At 43.3% G+C, this 15,480-nt stretch overlaps 1 protein-coding gene across 1 annotated transcript in view; it reads left to right on the top strand.

Annotated features, from left to right (window-relative positions):
- Positions 1-14,630, top strand: part of EXT2 (exostosin glycosyltransferase 2) — a 156,748-nt gene extending 142,118 nt beyond the window's left edge. The window contains exons 11-14 of the mRNA XM_074273745.1: positions 2,820-2,963; positions 5,985-6,113; positions 7,623-7,705; positions 13,931-14,630. Coding sequence (XP_074129846.1) covers positions 2,820-2,963; positions 5,985-6,113; positions 7,623-7,705; positions 13,931-14,069 — 495 coding nt within the window. The 3' untranslated portion in view covers positions 14,070-14,630. The remainder of the gene's footprint in view (positions 1-2,819; positions 2,964-5,984; positions 6,114-7,622; positions 7,706-13,930) is intronic.
- The last annotated feature ends 850 nt before the right edge of the window (positions 14,631-15,480 follow it).

Below are 15,480 nucleotides of genomic sequence, written 5' to 3' on the forward strand. Positions count from 1 at the left end.
GTTTACAAGAGGAAGAGAGAAATCAAAACCAAAGAATGCATTCCCTGAAAATTAAAATTAAACAAACAGAAATTACTTTCTCTATCAGATAGCAAGAAATATTAGAATGATTGCAAAAGAAAATATCAGTCATCTTGTATAAACAACAACAATAAAATAACTTACTTTGAAAGCAGGTCACAGCAAGATAATGTAAGAATTATTTGACTTTTTGAAAACCATGATTTTAAAATAGTTCTGACATTATATTTCAAGAAATAACAAATGAAAACTGCCTACTGCCCAGATCTACTAAAATAAGTGGGAAAAGTAAAGATAGAAATAATCTGCCATTGACTTCCTTAAATTCAAAAGTAAAAATCCAGGGAATGTCCTAGCCAAATCTGTAAAAATACAGCATGCACTCAGGATCACAGTCAGGATTATATAAGACCTAGGACTTTCTTTAAGAACTAGAGGAGATCTTGGAATACAGTATTCCAAATAACAAGAGATATGAGCTTACAACCAAGAATAACTTATCCTGCAAAGCTGATTTAATCATATTGGAAGGAAGGCAAGGAAAATGGGGAGCAATCTTATATTAAAAATTATTTCAAATTTTCTTTTATATTCCCTTCCCATACCCATTAATAAAAAAGCAATGCCCATTGTAATATGAATTCAAAATGTATTTCCACATTAGCCATTTGAGGAAAAAAAAATATAAGAGTTCATCACTTCTGTCTCTGGTAGTAGATAGCATTTTTTATGATGAGTTGATCAGATCATTGTGTTGATCAGAGTTGCTAAGTCCTTCACCACTTAGTGTTTTTTTTTTAATTCCTTTTTTATTATTATAGCTTTTTATTTACAAGATATATGCATAGGTAATTTTTCAGCATTGACAGTTGCAAAACCTTTTGTTCCAACTTTTCTCCTCTTTCCCCCAGATGGCAGGTTGACCAATACATGTTAAATATGTTAAAGTATAAATGAAATACAATATATGTATACATGTCCAAACAGTTATTTTGCTGTACAAAAAGGACCAGACTTTGAAACAGTGTACAATAAGACTGTGAAGGAAATCCAAAATGCAGGCGGACAAAAATAGAGGGATTGAGAATTCTATGTAGTGGTTCATAGTCATCTCCCAGAGTTCTTTCGCTGGGTGTAGCTGGTTCAGTTCATTACTTCTCTATTGAAACTGATTTGTTTCATCTCATTGTTGAGAGGGCCACGCCCATCAGAATTGATCATCATCTAGTATTGTTATTGAAGTAGATAATGATCTTCTGGTCCTGCTCATTTCACTCCCCACTTACTGTTTTTATAATTTTGCTGTTATTGTTATGCTGTTATCCTATTCTCTAAGTTCTGCTCACTTTACTTTCCACCAGCTCATATAAGTCTTCCTGGTTTTTTTCTGAAACTATCTTCTTCCTTATTTCTTATAGCATAATAATATTCTATCCCAATCATATACTGCAATTTATTCATCCATTCCTTAAATAATGGATATCTCTTCAACTTCCAATTTTGGGACACCACAAAAAGAGCGATTAGGAATATTTCTGTGCACATATGTTTTTTTTTTCTTTTTCCTTGATCTCTTTGGGATATTGATCAGTAGTGGTACCGTTGGGTCAAGGATATGTACAGTTTTATAGCCCTTTAGGCATGGTTCCAAATTGTTCTCCAAAATGGTTGGACCAGTTGGAAATAGATCTTTAATGCAAAGAGAACTTTCAAAAATGTGTGTTGAAAAGACCAGAGGTGACTAGGAACTTTAAAATATAAACACCAGAATAAAGAGAAACCTAGGTTGGTGCACCAATTCATCAAACCCAACTAGAGAATGGTCAGGGATGATTCAGGAGGGCTCTAGAGGGAGAAGATAGCCACAAGCAAAACAAACGTCTTGATCCTGAAGTGTAGGGATGAGAAAGGGAGAAAAAGGGAAAAAACTAGAATCTTAGAGAGATGCCTGTAAAAGCAGGAAATGTTTGAACAAACTGGAGTATGAGAATGCAATGAAATTTTATTTAATTTGCCAAAAAGAATGACAAGAAATTATTTCAGAGGAACCCATGTGGTATAATCTGATACAGTGACATGAGCAGAACCTGGAAAAGTCAATACAAGGTTGACGACTTTGTAAAGAAAATCAGCTTTGAAAGACTGAGCAATGTAATGGCCAGCCATGTCCCATCATAAAACTTCTTATTATCCACTTCCTGACAAAGGTGATATTTTCAAGGTGTAGAAAGAGACATACATTTTTGGACATATTCGGTGTGTGGATTTATTTTCCTTGTATTCATTACAAAAGGGATTTTTGTTGTTATTTTTTTTCCTTCCTTCATTTTAGTGGGGAAAGTGGGGAGAGAGAAAATATTTATAGTACTACCAAAAGAAAAAAGGAAAAGAAAGAAAGAGAGCCATTGAAACATTTTTTAATGGGAAAGGGACCCATATGTACAAAAATATGTATAACAGCTCTTTTTGTGATGACAAAAAATTGAAAAGTTAGAGGATGTCCATCAATTGAGGAATGGTTGAACAAACTGTAATTAGTAGACTTGATCCAGAAGAGATATTAGAATGTTTTGCCAAAGGAACTAGGACCTTCTGATCTTAGAGAGACAGGAGAATCCTTTACAAAGATCTTCCAGCAGTTTTACCACCCACTGTCCCATATAGTTAGGGAGAATAGGTTCTATTTTTAAATATGAAGTTATCTGCTAATCTTGGCCAGTATTTGTTTTGGGACCCTTTCATGGTTTTTGCCTGCAGTTTGTACAGGGAAATAATCAATCCCATGTTTTCCTTCTCAGGTTTGGCGTGAGTTTCCTGATAGACTGGTGGGATACCCAGGTCGCCTGCACCTCTGGGACCATGAGATGAACAAGTGGAAGTATGAGTCTGAGTGGACCAATGAAGTATCTATGGTTCTCACAGGAGTGGCTTTTTACCACAAGGTAATTAAAGAGTATTGAAGTGCTAGCTAACTGATGTATATGAAGAGCCATTTTTCTTAGATCATCTTAATTTTGCAGAACATAAAAAAATAGAAGTGAAAATTATTTGGGAATGTCAAAGCATTGGGAAGGGAGTTTTAGAGCACAAGCAGTCAGATGAGAAAGATTTACCCTTTTTTTAAAGAGAGAATGAAAACCACAGCATTTTGCTTTCTAAAGTAAAATACGATGGCTCCTCCCTATTGTGCTATTATTCTGTGCCTTTCTACATTCCCATTAGCTTGTTCTTTCAGTCATATTCATTCTTTCTGTCTTTGTGTCTGTTTATCCTTCTCTCTTTCCTTTTCCTCTTTCTCCCCCACTTTCCCTCTTCCTTATACCTTTTTCTGTTTCTTGGAAATATCCATAGATCTCCACCATCTTTAAACATCTATTCCTCAACTCTTATAACCAAGGCAGCATCTCCCAAACATTCATCCAAATTTACCCTTGACTCTTTGCTCTCAATCAGGAACCTTTGTCTACAGCCTCTCTTTCATGGGTCCCCTTCTCACCAAACAGCTCTCTTTACCTCCTTACCTTTCACTTGATCATTTTACCTACTTCCATTTTCTTCCTCTCTCCACCATGCTCCAAACAGTCGCCAAAGTAATTTTTCTTAAGCTCAAGTCTGACCCTATCACTCTCTAGTATCTTTAAGAAAAACTAGAACTTCTTAGGCTGAATTTAAAACCTTCCACAATCTGGCTTCAACCTAACTTTTTCCAGCCTTATTTTATGCTATTCTCATTCATGCATGCTACTCCCAGGCAAACCGTTCCTATACTTGCCACCATTGGCCATCTCTGTGCATTGTCCAAGCCATTCCCCATGCCTAAAATGCACTATCTGCTTATCCTAACTCATAGAATCTTGCTTCACAACGTGGGTCTGTAAAAACTTACCCAATGCTTTAGTTTTGAGTGCTCTCTCTTGTCTTGAATGTAAGTTGCTCAAGAACAGAGACCGGAATCTTTGTCTTTGCATCCTTAGCATATAGGGAGTACATAATACATATTTTAAGTTGAATTGAATTTTTCAAGTATTCCTTTTTAAGTAAGTGGTATAAAAATTAGATCATTTTTGCCCGAAATGGGATGTTGGAATTAGGTTAGAAACAGTATTTGTTCAGTTGTTTGTAGTCATGAAAACTTTTTGTGACCCCATTTGGGTTTTTTATTGGCAAAAAAACACTGGAATGGTTTGCCATTTCCTTCTCTAGCTCATTTTACAGTTGAGGAGACTGAGGCAAACAGGGTGAAGTGCTTTGCTCAGAGTGACACAGTTAGTTTCTGAGATAAGATTTGAACTCAGCAAGATGAGCTTTTCTGCCTCCAGACCTGGCACTCTAACCACCGTGCCACTAAGCTGCCCATTAAAACAATGTGAGAATATTTATATCATGTCTGCTGACCATATTTATTTTTATGTATATATATATATATATATATGTGTATGTATGTTTCTATGTATGTGTATGTATATATACATACAGATTTATATCACACAGTTATTATTTATTAGGTATAATTGGCTCTTTGCTTAGTTCAGAGCACTTTTCCCCATCAAAATCAGAGGTTGGCAAACTATGGCAAAAGCCCTTGAGCTAATATTGCTTGTTAAACATCTTTTTAGAGTTAAAATCACAAACTGATGCTGAATGAAACAAGCAGAACCAGAAATACATTGTACACAGCAAGAATGTGTGATAATCAGCTTTGACAGACTTGGTTTTTCTCAGCAGTTCAGTGATCCAAGGCAATCCTTTTTTTTTTCTTAATTGTTTTATTTTTTCTGACTATACATGTATGTTAATTTTTTAAATACACATTTCTTCATGAATAATGTTAGGAGAGAAAAATCAGAACAAATGGGAAAAAACATGAAAGGAAACAAACAAAAAAAATGAACATAGCATGTGTTGATTTACATTTGGTCTCCATAATTCTCTTTATGGATGCATTTGGCATTTCCTCTCATCAAGTTGATTGGGATGGCCTTAGATCACTGAACCGCTGAGAAGAGCCAAGTCTTTCATAGTTGATCATCACACATTGGCTGTAACTGTGTACAATGTATTCCTGGTTCTGCTTGTTTCAGCATCAGTTCATGTAAATCTTTCCAAGCTTTTCTAAAATCAGGTTGTTCATCAGTTTTTATAGAACAATAATATTCCATTACTTACACATATCCTAACTTATTCAACCATTCTCCAATTGCTAGGTATCTACTCATTCTCCAATTCTTTGCCACCATAAAAAGAGCTGCTACAAACATTTTTGCACACGTGGGTCCTTTTCCCTCCTTTACGATTTAATTCAAGACAGTTCCAAAAAATTTTGGAAAGAAAATACCACTTTTGTCCAGAGAGAGAACTATGGAAACCAAATATAAATCAACACTTTTTTTCTTTTTCTTTTTTTTTTTTCTCTTGTGGTTTTGCTCTTTTGTTCCAATTTTTCTTTTCCAACATGATTCATAAAGAAATGTGTATTTTTTAAAAAAATTAATGTACATGTATAAGCAGAAAAAGAAAATCATTTAAAAAGGAAAAATTAATAAAAAAAAATAAAATAAAAACTGTCCCTTGGAGCCATAAAACTATGTTTTGTTCTCAAAAAAAAAAAAGAAAGAAAGAAAGGAAATTGTGCTATAATTCTTCCAAAGATATAGACAATTATCACCCCCCTTTTGTGTTTGGGAATGATGAATGTTCAACCATTTAATTCATTCCTTTTGTTATTTAGTTTCATGTCTTAATTAAATGCTTTTGCTAGGATAAAAATGTAAAAAAAGAAAACCAAAAAAAAAAAAAAAACCCTCTACTTCATAGATTGGCTGGATTTAGCCCTTACTGATCTCCATCTAGACCCAGATACTGCACTTTGTAAAGTAGAGTCTACCCTATTCTTAGATGCAGCTCTAATATGAACGGGAACATTGAACTAAGACGAGGCCTCTTGTTTTCCTCTCCTCTTGCAGTATTTTAATTACCTGTATACCTACAAAATGCCTGGAGACATCAAGAACTGGGTGGATGCTCACATGAACTGCGAAGATATTGCCATGAATTTCTTGGTGGCCAACGTTACAGGGAAAGCCGTCATTAAGGTGGGATTCTTATAGTCCTAGAATGTCAGAGCTGAAAAGGACTTGGACACAGGGATATTTCTTTATGTCCAGGGCCTTATAATAATACCTTAGATTTGCAGAAGGCTTTAGAGATTAAAGAATTCTCTTGAGCTTCGTCTCAGATCATTCTAGCTTCTCTGTGAGGGGGATCGAGTAGTAATTAAATCTCTGTTTTGCAAATAAGGAAACTGAGGTCAAGGTAAGCAAGCCCTAGTTTTCTAGCTATTTCCCAAAGGGTCCAGGCCATCTCCCAACTACCCAGGCTGTCCCTCGCCTCTTTATTTTCAAACTTCCTGTAAAAGTCAGTTCAGCTTCTGAAGCAAATGCTTCCCGATCTTACCCTTCTGACTTTCTGAACTTTGCTTTGGGATCCTGCTTCTCTCTGTAGAATGTCACCTCCCTGAGAGCCTTTATCGGTTCAGCCCTGTGGCCTGGGCAGGTAGGACTGGGCTTTGAATGTAGGAGCGGGTCCAAAGACCCTCCCCGCCCCCCGCTGTTGATGGAGTCAGTCTCTGGAGCTCTGACCCTGTTCTTGGCCCTGCCCATCCTAGGGGTTTAATCAGTGTGGCTAACCCAAGGCTACGGGACCATCAGGTGGCCTGGGCTTCCTTGATGGGCAAGGCCTAGAGGCAGGGCCCAGAGTTGGGGAGATTTCTCCATGCAGGGAGGTCCTTTGGATCTTTTAGTCCCCTGCTGTGATGCCCCCTTCCTGGGGACTGTGTCCTGGGGAACCTGGGCCGTAGAGAGCCACAGAAGGGCAAAAGCCACTGACTGAGGACCCTTGGGCCTCCCCAGCTGCCCAGGTGAGGAAGGAGCGGGGGGGGACAGTATTGATGGGGAGCGGGGGTCTGTGTAAGCCCTTGACACACGTTCATGTGTTTTAAACTGGAATAGCTCCTCTGGACACTCCTTTCAGAGGGTGGGAAAGCAAAGTGCCGGGGGTTACCCCCACCCCCCACTGGGGACGGGCCCCTTCCTGGGAAACTTCTTCCAAGGTATAGGACAGAGAGGCGAAGTGGGAAAGAGGGCAGGGAAGGGAAAGGAGGCAGCCCAGTGAGCTGGCACCTCCTGCCCAGAGCCGCCCTCGGCTAGGGTTACAGGAGCAGGGAAGCCATATTTCATCGCCCGGAGGGCTGCAGGACAAATGGTGTTTGTGCAGGGGCCCTGGCAGCCAGAAAGCAGTCATTAAACAGGAATTAAGCAGCTTGTCATCACCCGGCTTCAGTTAGAGAAGGGGAGCCTCCGGGCCGGGGCCATTGGGCCCCTGTGAGTTCTGCATGGGGCTGGGCCAGAGGGAGTGGGGGAGAAGAGGAGGGAGGGGTGTGAGTGTGTAAGTGTGTGTGTGTGTGTGTGTGTGTGTGTGTGTGTGTGTGTGTGTGTGTGCAGGGCATTGTGGAGGGTTCCACCTCAGGCTCTGACAGGCAGCTCCCCCATCGTGCCCTCAGCCTCCTAGTCACTGAGTCTCTTTCTCCCATTCCTGCCCCCCAGGTAACTCCTCGTAAAAAGTTCAAGTGTCCCGAGTGCACGGCCATCGACGGGCTCTCCCTGGATCAGACTCACATGGTAGAGAGGTAAGTGCTCCAAGTGCTGCCGCCCAGCAGGTGGTCACTCTTGGTTCCTTTGCTCTGGGAGAGTAGGGTCCAGTTCAGGCTCAAGTCACCCTCTGCCAAGTGTGTAATGACCAGGAGGGCTCAGGAGCGTGGTCGGCCGAGTCTCCGAGAGTATGCATGTCTCGGTGCTCCCTGACAACTTTCTAAGTGTCCAGCACATAGTAGGTGCTTACTGACTGGCTGGCTAGGACTTTGTACAGAAAGTGCCAACCTGAATTCCAAGATTCAGGAGGTATGTACCCCTCTCCCCTGCCCAAGTCATGGCTCCCATATACATCTCCTTCACCACAGCCTTTCTTGCAAAAATGACTTGCAGAACTCCTGGCATGTAATGTTTAAGATACAAAGCAGTAGGAAAACTAACGCTAACTTAAAGCGGGTTTGTGGGAGTCCTTACCAAAGGCTTGTACTTCAAGAAGACTCTGTGTTCTGAGTTTTAAGGAGATGACAAGGCCCAAGAGCACCAGCTGGATGGGGCTGGCTCAGCACCCTGGGTCAGAACTGCCCGTGGGCTCCAGCACATTTGTCCCCACACTGCTGCCAGGCGGGCTCAGCATTGATTCCCTTGGCATCACATCACCCCATAAAATGGCAGGATTTCAAGAAGAGCCAGAAAACTGCTGATTCCACCCATGCTAACTCCTCCCATCTCTCCAGAAGCCTCCCTTCCCATGTCCCGAGGAGGTGGGAAAGGAGAGGCTCGTGGGAGGGATTGGAAGGAGTTATTGATGGAAGCACTTAGTTGCTAGTAGACCTTCTCATGCCCCTCAGGTGGTCAGCTGTCACACATGGTGACGGCCAGAATTTTGTAAGGAACTGCTGTGAGGGCCGAGGGGAATCAGGACCCAGGGCCTCGGGCTTTTACATCGGCGACATTACCCCCGGCTCACACTCCCTCTTAGCTCTAGTCCTCTTTCTGAATGGACAGAAATGGAAGGAACCTGGAAATAGGTTCCTTTGCCAAAGAGTGGAGCCCATTCCAGGAAGGCAAGCACCTTCTCCAGAGCGGCGGCCCCAGGGAGACCCTGGGCAGCCCAGGAGCCCTCAGGGAAGAGCCAGCCGGCCACCGGCCCTTGGAGCTTCCTGCCTGGGCCTGATGTGTTCAGACCTCCTGGTCTGCACCCTGATGTGCACCTCCCTCTCAAGGTTGTTGTAAGATCAAATGAGCTCTCATTGGTAAAGAGCTTAGTAGAGCTCCTGGCACATAGTGGGCTTCTTTCCAGCAGAGTCACCGGATGCATGTTCCCCACAGTTGCTCCCACTTCACCTTACCCAGCTTGCCTCATGCTCAAGCTGTCTTTTAAGAGCTACCAAAGCCAAGCTGCCTGATGATAATTCAGTCCAGGAGCCGGTTCACATTTCATCAAGGACTAACCCCTCCATCTTCCTAGGCCAGCCCACCTTACAGTTAGTTTCACACTTCATTTCCTGCCCTTTACCTTTGGGGTGAGAGCTAGACTTTGGGGCTGGAGCTTTAGGACCCTTCAGGGAGCAGGAGCGGAAGCCATGACTCAGACTGCTTTCCTCATCCTCCCTTGTCACTGTGTCCTGGGGACATGAAACTTGTCATCCAACCAGCAGTTCTTTTCCTCCACTTCTCCATTGGCTCAGGATTTCCACGATCCCTTGGGTCCTGAGCTCTTGCCATCGTTTAACCAGAAATCTCTGGAAAGTTGTGACTATATGTTGATGCTTTTATGAAACTGTTCAATGATTTCATCTTAATATTAAAGATCTCTTAAATAATCAGAAGCCATTGCTGTTGGTGCCCAGTTCAGCCGTCCCCTCTTTTGGCTCCCTTTGTGGCTTGTCTTGCCCACTCAGAATTCTAGGTAAGCTCCTAGAGGGCAGGCCCCAGCTTCCTTTGGGTCCGCACGTCACAAGTACATATTGAGCCCGTGTCTGCCTGAGAACCAGACTCTCATTTGGTGGCTCCTTCATATGCTTATAAAAGAAAGAAGGATGTTCTGGGCTCCTCTCTTCTTTCTCAGTGCTCTCTTGCTCAATGATTTCCTCAGTTCCCATGGGCTTGGTTACCGTGTCTGGGTAAATGCTTCTTAGATCTGTGTGGCCGGACCTAACCTCCCTTCTGAGTCTCAGGCCCTCTCAGCATCTGCCTTGTTAGCCAGTCTAATAAGTATGAGGTTGTGATTCAGAATTGTTTTAATCTGCATCTATTCAGTCAGTGGTAAGAGCGTTTTTTTCATATGGATAGAAATAGGTTTTATTACTTCATCTGAAAATTGTTATGTTTTGATTTTTTATCAATTTGAGACTGGATCTCCTTTTTATGAGTTTGACTCAGTTCTATATTTAGAAAATGAGGCCTTAATCAGAGAAATCTGCTTTAAATTTGTCATGATGATTTTTGCTAACTCTGTTTCTCTCTGTCCTATTTCTCCCTCATTTATTCTACTCTCTCTTTCCTTCCAACTTGTCCTTTCTCAAAAGTGTTTTGTTTCTGACTAACTTCTTCCCCAATCTGCCCTCTTTTCTATCAAACCTTCCTCTTTCTTATTCCCTTCCCCTCCTACTTTCCTGTAGGGTAAGATAGATTTATATCCCCAATTTAGTGTATATTTTTTTCTTTCTTTGAGCCAGTTCTCACTTCCCCTTATCTCCCGCCTTCTTTTCCTCCACTGTAAAAGTTTTTTTTTCTTATCTCTTTTATGTAAAATAATTTACAATAATAACTTATGTGAAATAATCTCCTTTCCCTTTCTCTCAGTATAGTCTTCTCTTAACCCTTAGTTTTATTTTAATTAATATTTATTTTTATTAATCTCTGTCCTTTGTATATGCTTCTAACTGCCCTAATAATGTGAACGTACTTGTGAATTACAAATGTCATCTTCCCATGTAGGATGTAAAACTGTTTATATTTTCCTTTTTACTTTTCCCATTTACTTTTTTATAGTTCTCTTAAATGTTATATTTGAAAGTCAAATTTTCTATTTCTATTTCTATTCTATTTCTATTCTAGTCTAATTTCTATTCAGCTCTGGTCTTTTCATTAAGAACGTTTGAAAGTCCTCTATTTTGTTGAATATCCATTTTCCTCTCTGAAGGATTATGCTCAGCTTTGCTGGGTAGATGATTCTTGGTTGTAATTGTAGCACCTTTGCCCTCCAGAATATTATATCATAAAGCCCTCTGATCCTTTAATGTAGAAATGGCTAAATATTGTGTTATCCTGACTATGGCTTGATGATACTTGGATTATTTCTTTGTGGTTTTTTCTCGACTTAAAAGCACTGGAATTTGGCTATAATATTCCTGAGAGTTCTCCATTAGAGACCTCTTTCAACGGAAAAAAAATTTAGGGTTAGGGTTTTTTGTTTTGTTTTGTTTTGTTTTTCAAAAAATCAATGGATTTTTTCAGGGCAGCTTTCTTGAAAGATGATATTTTGGCCTTTTTTTTTTAAATCGTGGCTTTCAGGTAGTCAAGTAATTTTTAAACTATTTTTCATGGATCTGTTTTCCAGGTCAGTTGTTTTTCCAATGAGATATTTAACATTTTCTTCTAATTTTTTGTCATCCTTTTGATTTATTTTAAGTTTCTCATAAAGTCATTAGCTTCTATTTGCTCAATTCTAATTTGGGGGGAATTATTTTGTTCAGTGAACTTTTGTACTTCCCTTTCTATTTGGCCAATTCTATTTTTTAAGGAGTTTTTTCCTTCAGTGAATTTTTCTTGTCTCTCTTTCCATTTGGCCAACTCTGCTTTTTGGCATTCTTTTCCTTATTAGCTCTTTGTACCTCCTTTGCTCTTTGTCCTACTCTGTTTTTTCTTCAGTATTTTTTGGTGTCTCCTCTACCAAGCTGTTGATTTGTTTTTCATGATTTTCTTGCATTATTTTCATTTATCTTCCCAAGTGTTCCTCTACCTTGTTTCCTTGATTTAAAAAGTCCTTTTTGAGCTCTTCTATGATCTGAGACCAATTCTTATTTTTCTTGGAGGCTTTAGATGTAGAAGTTTTCACTTTGTTTTCTTCTGAGTATGTTTGATCTTCTTTGTCACCATAATTCTGTGTTCAGGATTTTTTCTGTTGTGTGTTCATTCTCCTAGCCAGTACTTGACATTTAACTCTTCGTTAATGTAGGGCTCTTCGTCCAGAGTGGAGGAGGCCCTGTTTCAAACTTCAGGGGGTTTGTGCGGCTGTTTTCAGAGATATTTCCAGAGTCCTGCAAGTTTTCCGCTCTTCCAGGGTGGTGTGATCTAAGGAGAGGCGTTTGCTCCTCCCGGACTGGGCTTGTGTCTGCACTCTTTTCTGCGCTGGAACTGTGAAGAGGGCCCTGATCCTCCTCTCTCTGGGGATGCCATCCAGGACTGCAGCTCAGAGCTGAGTGTGGGCAAAGCAACAGGCTCCTGCCTTGGTGCAAGCAGAGAGTCCTGTCATCTCCGGACTAGTTCCCCCTTACTGTCTGTGGGCTGTACTCAGTGGCTCCAAGGTGGCTCCTGGTTTGTGGGAGCCAGGGCCAGGCCTGGGCTAGACTGTGCCCCGGTCTTATCCTGGGGCATCAGACCTTTCTTGCTCTAGGATTTGTTTAGAGTCATTATTTAAAGTACTTGGAGGGATTTGTGGGTGATTCCCTTAACTCTGCCTCCCCTCAAGTCTACCTCCTACAGGAGGCTTTTTCTGGACCTGAGATCTCTTCCCCACCGCTACGTTCCCTGAGCTGGGATCTGCTGTGTGCGCTTTTTGTGTGGGCATGACCATTTGTGTGCTGTCTCCTCCATTAGCCGGGGCTCCTTGAGGGAAGGGACTGAGCTTGGCTTGTTTCTTTTCAGGTCTCAGCACAGGGTCTGGCACATAGTTGGTGCTCCCTAAATGCTTGTTGATCAGATGCCCACAGGGTGGGCAGGAAGGTAGGACTTCTGGCAGGGCACTTCTGCCTCCTGCTAACACGGCTTCCCTGGAAAAGCCATCGCCGGGCTACCAGCCCAGGTCCCAGAGCCAGCCAGTGCTGGGGCCCCTAGCATTCCGGGCAGCTCTTTGAAGGAGCCTTGTTGTTATGGAGGGAGAAGGGAAGCTCCCACAGCTTGGGCTCGACCCTCCTCCCTGGCGCCCCCTCACCAGTCTTTGGTTGTCTGTGAGCATGGTCCTCCTGGCTGAGGAGTCTGAGCACTTGGCAACAGCCAAACAGGGAGCAGTTCCTTGTCTTGGCTTCCAGGCCTCTCTGAGGAAGCCCCTCTGGCCCTATCATCTGGCTGAGGAGAGAGGGACTGACTGACCTTTCTGAGATCCAGCCTTAATGTCCCATCTGCTTCAAAGGAGATTTTTCTCAGTTGGTGGAATTTGGGGTTCTTGTTTGGCTTTTTGGGGTGTGCTTGAGATCTTTCCCTAGGCTAGGGCCAAACCTTGTCAGATTCAGTTGGCAAGATTGACCAAGACTACTTGTGAATGCTTCCTGGAGAGCCTGACCCCCTCACCGTAGAGGAGTCACCAGCAGAACTCCAGGAGAGCGGCAAGAGGGAGGATCAGTCCCAGGGCCGGAGCCTCCCTTCCTTCCACTTCTCCTCCCTTCCGGCTCGCACAAAGGTAGCAAGACATTGCAGCTGGTGCCAATAGCCTGTGGAAACCTGTCACATCTGGAGCCGCTTCTCTCACCTAGCAGGTCCAGAGAAGTGGCCCAGAGAGGGCTCGAGGCCCGGAGAAGGCTTGGGGCCCACAGAGGACTCGCAGAGGACTCGGGACCTAGAGAGGGCTCGGGGGCCTGGAGAGGACTGGGGGCCTGGAGAAGGCTCAGGGGCCTGGATAATTTCAGGGGGAGGGGAAGGAAACTTTGACTTGCTCGTGACAGGGCTTCCTGCCAGTGCCTTCTCTTGTGTCTCAGGCCCCTGCCGTGGCTGAAGGGCCCTTCTAAGAATGGAGGGTCAGCCTTTGGTCTTCCTCTGCTGTAGCCATAGGGGACATAGGGGAAAACATGGCAGAGTGACCAGAACCTTAGTGCTGGAGGCAGGAAGGCTTCTAGCCTCAGATACCCCCCGGCCTTGCTACCCAAGCACATCATGTAACTTCTACCTGCCTCAGTTTCCTCCTCTGTAAAAGGGGAACAACAAAAGCACCCACCTCTGTGGCTTGCTCTGAGCATCAGGTGAAGTGCACTAGGCAAACCATAAGGCAGTGTGAGTGCGCGCTGGTGGCTCCCCAGCTTAGCTCTCTGCATACCCTCTCTCCACAGATCTGAATGCATCAACAAATTTGCCTCCGTCTTCGGGACCATGCCCCTCAAGGTGGTGGAGCACCGCGCTGACCCTGTCCTGTACAAAGATGACTTCCCCGAAAAGCTGAAGAGCTTCCCCAACATCGGCAGCTTGTGAGAGAGGTGCCCGCCGCAGGACCGAGGCTTGGGGGCACGGGCGAGGGCCCTCGAGGGGGCCTCCAGGTAGGGGGTGGGCCCGGCACAATCAGCATTCCTCTCTCCCTCAGAAGGCCGGCCAGCCTCTAGCCTGGATCTCACCTGAACTAACAGATGTCGTGTTCTCTGCTGACCCCATTTGAAAATGGAAGGCTGAGACCTTAGCATCTCTCTGTGCAACAGACTGAAGTTCCAGGACTTCCGGCTTGTTGTGACTCTTTCTGTTCTAGCTTTGGCACATTGGATACATTGTCTGCCTACAATTTTAGCCTAAGGAAATTGTGGGGAAAAAAGCACCCCCATCTCACTTTTATTTTTTCCAAATCGATGGGCTCTTTGGGGGAAAAAATCTCTAACTTGGACTCAAAATACCAAAAGCAAATCATGATTATAGGTGACACATTGGCTGCAGCCTGGGATCATGGGACTTGGTTCAAGAGCAGGGGCTTGGGGCCCCTTGTGCACCACGTACTATTGTCCTGGTCTGGCTTTTTAATATAATTAAATTTTATTTTTTACCTTTTCCCCTGGCTTATCATTTAATACGAATTCTAGTCAACCATAAGGAACATCTTTTCCCTCTATATATGTGGATTTATTTCTAGGCTTAGTTACCTTCTGCCTCTGAAAGTCACTGCTACCTAGATCTGGAAGGAGATATGACCAGAAGCTAATGTTGCCACGGCCACCCGTGGGAGTCCTGGGCCGGGAGGTGGAACTTAAGAGCTTCATAGTGGGAAGCAGAGCCGAGATCTTGGAGGGATGCTCCACTCCCTCCTCTGCTCCAATAAAAAGCCTTCAAAGAGCTCTGAAAAGTGCTCCAGACTGAAACCTGATGGGGAATCTAAGAAAAAGTCTCAGTGAGTCATTTTTTCCATTGCAGCTTGGCACAGGGAGAGATCAGACTGAGAAATCTATGAACACCAGGAATAGGGGTCAGGCCGGGTTTCTGGGGTCTCATGGAACATTGTAAGGCCCAAACTGAGGCTGTGAACCAGTGCAAAAAAAATCCCAGATCCAGACCAGGGCACGTGTGCAGGGTGGGGAAACAGGTGCCAACTGGTACCTAGCACAGGGGAGGGGTTTAGAGATAGGAAGTGGCCATGAGTCCTAAGCTGTGTACTGTGCAAGGAGTAAGTGGCTAATGTGTGGCTCAGATCCCAGGAGCAGAGCAGGGTCTCAGCTTTAGCTTCTAGCCAGGTCTGGAGCTTCAGAAGAATAACCAGAACAGAAATCTGAGAGGGAGCTTATAGTTCTGTCCCTCTGAACCAACAGAGCTTCCCAGCTGGCTGATAATACCTGAATCTAGTAGCAACCTATTGTTACTTAGGCCCAAATCCAGCTCCAGAACTTAGACCAGGGGAGCAGCAGCC

The sequence above is a fragment of the Sminthopsis crassicaudata genome, chromosome 6 (genome assembly GCF_048593235.1).
Source record: "Sminthopsis crassicaudata isolate SCR6 chromosome 6, ASM4859323v1, whole genome shotgun sequence".
NCBI lineage: Eukaryota > Metazoa > Chordata > Mammalia > Dasyuromorphia > Dasyuridae > Sminthopsis > Sminthopsis crassicaudata.